General features: G+C 41.7%; 1 protein-coding gene across 1 annotated transcript; it reads left to right on the forward strand.

Annotated features, from left to right (window-relative positions):
- Window positions 1–1,376: 1,376 nt before the first annotated feature.
- On the forward strand, window positions 1,377–7,790 carry KCNV2 (potassium voltage-gated channel modifier subfamily V member 2). Its single transcript, XM_015848898.2, has 2 exons — window positions 1,377–3,133; window positions 7,103–7,790. Exons 1-2 carry the CDS (start codon window positions 1,691–1,693, stop codon window positions 7,379–7,381), a joined length of 1,722 nt encoding a protein of 573 aa, XP_015704384.2. The 5' UTR covers window positions 1,377–1,690; the 3' UTR covers window positions 7,382–7,790.
- Window positions 7,791–8,855: the final 1,065 nt, after the last annotated feature.

The raw sequence follows: 8,855 nt of genomic DNA on the forward strand, positions 1-8,855 counted from the left end.
AGGCTTACCTGCCTTTTTGTCAAGCACTCATCAGCATGGGAAACTGAGCCTGAATTAGCTGCTGGTAGGCCTCTCACTGACAGGGAAGCCAGGCATGATGAAGCTGTGACACTGAGCAGAAAGAAACACAATGGTAACATGGCCAAAGATGAAAAAAAATGTGTAACAGAAACTTGGATGTCACTCTACAAGACTGAGAGACTTCTGTACTGTAGGGAATGCTTTTGCATTGAGATACTTGGGAAAAGGCATATATGCTTAAGGAGCAAGGACTGAAACCAGGATAGCTTCCTTTATTTTTGGTGCCTCGGGTTAGGTTTCAACTTGTGTCAATGTTTTAATAAAGCTGCTGTTGCAGGATTGCTGGGATGGTTAACACAATAGTTCAAGATTCAACAAGAATTTCTCCTGACTTAGAAGCAATAAAAAACAAAACTGAATTTTCAGGTGCTTCAGGCAATCTCTGCAGCCTTCTGTACCAGTGAGGGTGCTGCCAAATCTAGCAGTTTTATAGTGTCTTCTCCTGTTCTGTGTCAGCCTGCTTACACAGAGAGTAACAAGCTGGTATCAGGACAATTTACCTCAGAGGCTAAAACACAAATTTCCCCTGTGTATCCTCTGCTTTAGAGGAGCACTAGCTCAGATGGATTGCTTAAAGCATCATGGGAAGCAACCTGGTTTTCAGGATGCTCGTTGTTACTGGAAGTGTTTGAGTCAGTTCTGCCAGAGCTGAGGTTGAAGCTTCCACCAAAAACAAAAAAAAAAAAAAAAAAAAGAGAAAGCATCACTACTGCCCTATGAGGTACTTCATCTAGGCTTTCCGCTGACAAACGTGCATTGCAAGGAGAATGGCTTTACACCCTGCTCTGTTTTGCAGCATCTCAAGAAGAGTTTGAAGTAAAGCAGCATGCTAGAAACTCATTCACATGCCCTCCTTCACTTAAGCTGTGTCCAGAAGAGCATGAGACACAGCCTCACACAAGGCTTGCACACAAGGGTTGGGCAGATGCAGATTTCCTCAGCCCACAACCAGGTAGAATGCAGACATGCTAACCAAGATTGAATAGAGTTTATATTTATTTTCTTACCTTTGGAAAGCATTTTAAGACATATGATAATGAATTCCCACACACTATCTGTGTTTTAATTATTCATAATTTTCATTAAGGAGAACTAAGACCCCCCCCATATACTCATGTAGATGAGTGTTCCCTCTCTCTCTTCTATTTGCTCCTCCGATATTTTCATTTTCAGATTATTCTTAATCCCTATAATCTTGAATTAGGGAAATGTATGTTTTTTATTATCAATAGAATTTTAGGATTCTGTTTCACCATACTGATTTTTCATAGGTTTATGGATCCATAATCATTCACGTCACAGCCTGTGGGAGATGAGGCTGAAACAGGATAATAGCCCTTAAATCCCCTTCTCTAAGCACTCAAATCTTCCCTGTCAGCAAGATTAAAGCGGTCAACAGCAGTCTTCATGTGTCTATATCCCACACTCAGCTCTCATAGCAACTGGAGTGGCAACTGGCAAGAGGAAAAATGCAGAACTGCTGCTGTGATTGATACCAGCAAAGAGAAAAGAAAGTGGTACTCTCCATCCTATTAGAGCCAGAAAGGACTGATGCTAATTTCTCAACCAGGTGAATGAAAACAAGGGAGAAAAGCAAGGAGAAATAGTTATGTTGCAGTTTAATATGAGGAGACAATTTCCTTTCCTTAAACATAAAGGAAGAGAAAGAGAAGTATCAAGTGTCCTCACACAGCCCAACATGGGGAAGGATAATGAAGGTGTATGTTTAAACAAGCAGAGTGATTTTTCTGGTACTGCTTCACTGAGCTCTCAACCCCTGTTGCTCCTTGGACCGGAGGGAAACTACAACTATTACGTGGATGATGAAGATGAGGAAGAAGAGGAAGAAAAAGACCAAGGAAAATGGTCAACAGGGGACCCATTTGAAGGAGAAAACAAGCTCTCATCATCCATTCCTTTCTCTCCAGCCTTTTCACCTGGGGCCCCACCCAGACCTTCCACTTCATCCGTGCTGAACATTAACGTTGGCGGCCAAAGCTACCGTCTCACTTACCAGGCAGTGGCCACCTATCCCAAGACCCGTCTGGGCCGCCTGGCCACTTCCACTGACCGTCGCTGCCAGCTGGGCCTTTGTGATGACTATGCTGCCCAGGTGGATGAGTATTTCTTTGACCGTGACCCAGCTGTCTTTCAGCTGGTATACAACTTCTATGCCTCAGGAGTTCTCCGTGTGCGGGATGAGCTGTGCCCACGCAGCTTCTTGGAGGAGCTGAGCTATTGGGGTGTGCGGCTAAAATACACACCCCGCTGCTGCCGCATCTGCTTTGAGGAGCGTCGTGATGAGCTGAGTGAGCAGCTGAAGGTCCAGCGCGAGCTGCGCTCCCAGGCAGAAGCTCAGGAGAATGAGCAGCTCTTCCACCACATGCGCTACTATGGGCCCCAGCGCTGGCGCCTCTGGAACCTCATGGAGAAGCCCTTCTCCTCTGTCACTGCCAAGGTGATGGCAGTGGCCTCCAGCTTCTTTGTGCTCATCTCTGTGGTGGCTCTGGCACTCAATACAGTGGAGGAGATGCAGCAGGTAGACAGAAAGAGTGGAGAGAGCCGTCCTGTCCTGGAGCACATTGAGACCCTTTGCATCGTGTTCTTCACACTGGAGTACTTGCTGCGCTTGGTCTCCACCCCAGACCTGCGTCGTTTTGCCAGCAGCGCCCTCAATGCTGTAGACCTCATTGCTATCCTGCCCCTCTACCTACAGCTGCTGCTCGAATGCTTCACTGATGACGACCAACCCCGAGGTCGGGGCTCTCAGCATGAGTACGATATTGAGAAGGTGGGACGGGTGGGAAAAGTGGGACAAGTGCTTCGCATCATGCGTCTCATGCGCATCTTCCGCATTCTCAAGCTGGCCCGCCACTCCACAGGGCTGCGTGCCTTTGGCTTTACCTTGCGCCAGTGCTACCAGCAGGTGGGCTGCCTTTTGCTGTTCATTGCCATGGGCATCTTCGCCTTCTCTGCCATGGTCTACACTGTGGAGCATGATGTCTCAAGTACCAACTTCACCAGCATCCCCCATGCTTGGTGGTGGGCTGCCGTAAGTAAACTCAACTCGCCTTGCTGGGTAGTCAGAGGTCTTCCCCTTTCTTCCTCTTCCCTCTCCTCCCTCCTCCTTAGTTTTTCCTCCCCACCCCTCCCATGATAGAGATTCTGACAGAAGACCCAGATCAGTGAACATCTGCTCTGAATTCTGAGCTTACAGGACATATGCACTCACTCACGCATACACATGCATGCACTCATTCACCCCGTTGTAAGCTTTAATCAAGACTTAATCAGGCTGTCGGCACTGGCATTCCCATCTGACCAAACACAGGCAGCACTTGCCTTTCAAAGAAGTGGACAAAATAACAAAGAAAAGCATTTTTCCACTAAATTCTGTTGTCAGTGTTACCAAAACAAGCAAATCAGACAGTTCATATCAGTCTATCTGATTGCAGGTTGACGTGAGACTTTCATTCTTGCTGTTTTTGAAGACATACTGTGATCCATCATGTAACTACAAGAGGATAAGACATGCTTTTTGTTTTTCACAAAACTCTGGACAGTCTGAAAAGTTCAAACCAACCCTGAGATCTGGCCATAAAATTCATTAGGACCAGAAGTTGTTGCATTCTGCTCCTTAAGTACCACTTTCATGATACGTTTGTACATGTAGACACCTCGGTGGCTATTTCATGTGTGTCAGCCTTGCAGAGGAATAAATTCAAAGTAGGCAGAATGGCTCAGGGAGCTGAGACAAACTGCTCTATACCTCTAGTTTATCTGTCTGCACCCCACATCAGTCAGAAGTGAGGACTGGTTGGTGGTTGGTTAATGTCATCTTGGATATTTTTTGCAGCCTCTGCCAGAAAGAGTGCAATCTTAGCCCCCCCCCGCCCCGAAGCAATTGGGGTGGTGATAAGTGACTGAGCTTCTGCTGACAAGCCTCAGAAAAAAATGCAGAATGACCTCATTTCTAGAGTCTGCCACTGGGGTGATGCACATCTGAGCACATCACCTTGAGGTCTGAAATATCACTGACCTGTAATTCACTGTGTTATGAGAAGAGATGTTTCTAAGGCAGTGTCTTCCAGGCTGGTAAGATCACATCTTGTGGGGCCACGGAGATATAGCCAGGAACACAGAACTGTGTGAGCTTAATGCCTTCTCCCTTGCTTAAATGCTTCCTGACTATTGCAGAATGATTCAGCTTCCCAAGCTCACCTCAGAAGTGCCTGCCATCAAGGATGGCCATGCATTTACTTACAACAGTTTAACCCTATTTTCTCAGTGTACTGGAAAAATAAAATTATAGTTATATCCTTCAAGATGAGTTGCAAATACAAAAGAAACACCTGTGGGTTTATCAGGACTAACAAAAAATGAAGGCTGGGAGAGGGAGTCAGGGGCTGTGAGTAAATGCTTAGCAGATAATCTTTATGCTCAGGTATGGCAGTTTCTCAATTATCATCTCTACAGCACTGTTTTAGCAGGGAAAGGGAGGTGGTTTTATCTGTGGTGCTGAGGTTAGGGGGATGAAAATCCCTCAACCAGTAATGTCAATAATAATAATAATAATAATAATAATAATAATAATAATAATAATAATAATAATAATAATAATAAAAGGAAAACAACAGCTCTGTTATGCCATAGCAGCTGTGCATATCTACAGCAGCCTGAATCAAGTTCTGGATCAAGTCAGAGGGGAGCTGGGTGTGTCTTGGCTTCCCATTGCTCTATATCTTGTTTTATCCCCTTGCCATCTGCGGGGTTTCTATATTTCATCTCATGGCAACTGATCCTGACCTGCATAATCCACATTTATGGCATCACTCTGGGGCACACTTGGCCTCAGTTTCCTTCCAGAAAAGGAAGCCCAGGCAAAAGAACTTGAAAGGAGTCAGGAGACCTCCACATCCTGGATGATCAGACTGACACAGGGCATCCAGGACAGCAACACTAACCTATCTGAGAATATTTTTCCTAGGCAGCATCTGGGGAGACCATGGCCAACATGGTGGCTGATGAAATGTGGAAGTTTCCCACGTTTTCTGTGATTTTCTGAACGTGCAGGATACATACATCACATCTGCAAGCTGGTAACACCATGATTATTTAGATACCGCTCTGAAACCCATTTAACAATGACTACTTAAGAAATTCCTACTTAGCAAAGCAAGTGCCTCCAAAAGGGATGCTGTAGCTTGCAAATTGAAGTTCTATGGCATAAAACTTTTTATTTTTTTTTATTTATTTATTTTTTTTAGCCCATTCATTCATTAAGAGTAAAAACTGAGATATCCAGATCACTTAAATTTCATCAAAATCCAACAGCATCTGCAGTCTGACCCACAGGAGAGAGCAAGTATTCCTCCAGACTGTCACAGTGAATAGAGGACTGTGCCAGTGGAACAGAACCTTATCACAGGATAATGGTTTTGTCCTGGCTGCTAGAGATAAACATCTTGCCTTCATCTCAGTATTTATTTTTGGAGATATTTATCCTGTATTATCATTCAAATCCAGTGACTTAATTTCCATTAAACCAAATGACTAATCCTTTTTATTCTGCAGGAAGCACAAGGTGCATCCTACAAATACGCTTATCCAGTGCTGTCTCATGTACCCTAATGCTTCCTTCATTTGAAATATCATTTTATTTAGCATGTTAGAAGATGGAAGGCTGCACCTCATGACCTTCAAAAGACTTTTATTCAGAGCTAAAGCCACAAGGGCATTATAGTGAAACTCCTATTTCCAGTGGAATATTTCTACAGAAGTTTTATATTACTATTTTTTTCAGATACATACATCCTCTTCAGGTACTGCAAAAAAAGATTAAATAAAGTTCATTGGCTGAAAAGCACCTCTTGAATAGGAATAATACAAGGAAGTGACACATAGCAGAAGCCTGTGAGTTTTAGCTGACAAAAAAAAAATTTTTTTTGCTAAATTTTAATTATTTTTATTAATTAATTTGCTAAACATTATAGAAATTCAAGTTGTGTTGTGTGGGAGAGTAAAACTTAGGAGTGACTGTATGTTGGCTGGTTGGTGGTACATCACTCTTTATTCTTCTAACAGCCTCATAAAGAAACATCCAGGAAATCTGAAAACAAAATTTGTTTACAGAGTTTTCAAATTTTACCTTAGTACTTCATACAGTACTGGGCCCACATGCATCAAAGCTTCTTCATGCATGTGATCTAAAAAGAGAAAATCTTGAAGGCTCAGAAAACAAACAAACAAAAAAAAAATTGCAAAGTATATTCATGTAAAGCAGATATATTAAATACCACCCCTCCCACAAAATAAAAATAAAATAAAATAAAATAAAATAAAATAAAATAAAATAAAATAAAATAAAATAAAATAAAATAAAATAAAATAAAATAAAATAAAATAAAATAAAAATTTTTAACAACTCCCAAAATTTCTTTAAAGGAGTGAATTCAGAATAAGCTTCTTGTATACCCATCAGCTGAAACAAACAGGAACATTCCCTACTGAAGGTATGCATACACTACACTTGTTTAACCTCTGACATAAAGAGGATGAGACGGATCAAACAACTTATCACTATAAATATATACATACTGTAAGCATGCAGTACCTTCAAGGCAATTGAGTAAGATCTTTACATTTTTCCATAGCTCCTCATATAATTCAAAGATTCAGTCAATTGTATTATTACATATATATGCTTCATTCTCCTGAGTCACTTCTTCTAATAGTGCTAACATTACAGAAACACATCTCACAAACAGCTTTTCATGTGTTTTTCATTGTACATAGTATATGTATATATTTGATAATCAAAATTAATACTCAAAATAAAACCTACACAGTAGATCCCAAAATACTGGCTTCTATAAGCATGCCAGATTTAGACACAGAGAACATCTGTTCTCATCAACTTCAGAACTGCCCCTGCTCTCTATGCATATCCAGGTAGATGCTGAGGAGGGAAGTGTGTGTATGCCTCCCCCTGCTAATGAGCTGAATGCTGGTTTGCCCATAGGTCAGCATCTCTACTGTGGGATATGGAGACATGTGTCCAGAAACTCACCTTGGCCGCCTGTTTGCATTCCTGTGCATTGCTTTTGGGATAATCCTGAACGGCATGCCCATCTCCATCCTCTACAACAAGTTCTCAGACTATTACAGCAAGCTGAAAGCCTATGAGTACACTGCTCTCAAGAAAGAGAGGGGGAAGGTGGACTTCACGAGGAGAGCCATGAAGAAAATCTCTGAATGCTGTGGAGAAGGTGGAGCTCGCTCCATGCCGCAACAGCGATAGGAGCCGCCTTTGGATAAGAGGCTGAAAAAGGGAAGGTGGAGGAAAAGAAATGAATCAGCAAAGCGAACTAGAGACAAACTGAAAAGGCTGGAAGTAACAAAAAAGTAGGCAGTGAAATATGTCTGCAAAGAAGCTTTTTTAAAAGGCTCAGATTCCAACAACATATATATGTATATTTTTTATTGGTGATATTAAGTTCATGATCTCATGTACTCATGAGATATCTAAATGATGTTCTTCAGATATACTGCCCAGAAAATCTGAATTAGACCCACAAGAAGATGAGACCCCTGTGACTGGCCAGACCCTTGATGAAAACAAACCAGACTGAAGAGAAACAAACAAAAAAATACTGTAATTAAGGGCTGGCCACTTCACTGCTGCCAGGGCAGCCTTAAAAATTAAACTTCCTATAGAATACTTACTACATTGACTGCATTGCTGAAATCAGTTTTGCATCAGCTTTCAAAATAAGGAAAATAGCCTACAATGCTTCCTTGAATATTAACAGCATCTGTACTCCTTAAGATTTCAGTTTCCACTTGCACTGATAGCTATGCTTCAGTGTCCCAATTGTATTTTCCAAATGTAGCACTGCAAGCAACTCCTGTTTTCACACCTAGGTGAGCAACATGCTGGTTTTACTATTTCCCCCTCTACCACCTCTGTAATCATCTTCCATTATGTCAAGAATTAGTGGGGATATCTGGAGTATGAGCTGATAAATGCCATCAGTTTTGCAGACACTTCCAAACCAAAAGCTTCTCTAGGTGTAGGATTAAGTGATAAACTACTTTCTTATACAGCATCTAATGTATCTGTTTATTGAATTGTTAAAATAATAATGGGTCTGTCAGAGGACATAAATGACAGATAAACATTCTGTAAAAACTCTCAAATGAAATGTGTAATAGATAATATCTCATAAAGACTTTTCATGCAAAGGATCTTATCAGAGCTTAACTGCAGCCAAATTTAAATACTAAAGACAAGCCACTATAAGGACACACATCTGACACCTTGATTCACCTCCAGGGGCTCCATATTTCCTGTAAGTACTGAGCCTTCTCACATGGCTGGGCTTCTGCACGTGTCAGAATCTCATCCCTGAAACTAAATAATAAATAGTAACAAGAAAAATACTGAACAGGATCAGCATTTCACACATGAGGTGGTTGCATATTAGGAATATTCTTTCTACCTAACAGCAGCCCTAGAAGTTAAAGATCAGGAATCTGAACAATACATCTAAAAGTTATTTAATTTACACTCTGATCCACATAGAGTAAAACACAGTAAAAAAAAAAAGCAATGGAAAGGACTTCTGCTCAGCAGCACAGCACCCCCACTGTGAAACAGCCCAACAGCAGAGGTGTATTTTAGTATTTCTGAACATCCACTTTGTGCTGCCCTGCTGAATGTAAATGTCCATATTCAAGGCTCAGTCATGCTGGAGACAATGGTGTTTGAGCTT

This window comes from Coturnix japonica, chromosome Z (assembly GCF_001577835.2).
Source record: "Coturnix japonica isolate 7356 chromosome Z, Coturnix japonica 2.1, whole genome shotgun sequence".
Lineage (NCBI taxonomy): Eukaryota > Metazoa > Chordata > Aves > Galliformes > Phasianidae > Coturnix > Coturnix japonica.

Bases quoted from the DNA above. Each gene is read 5' to 3' on its own strand.
- KCNV2 (XM_015848898.2), top strand. From the start codon at position 1,691: ATGTTGCAGTTTAATATGAGGAGACAATTTCCTTTCCTTAAACATAAA. The intron at 3,134-7,102 runs GTAAGTAAACTC...GTTTGCCCATAG, and splicing joins ATGCTTGGTGGTGGGCTGCC to GTCAGCATCTCTACTGTGGG.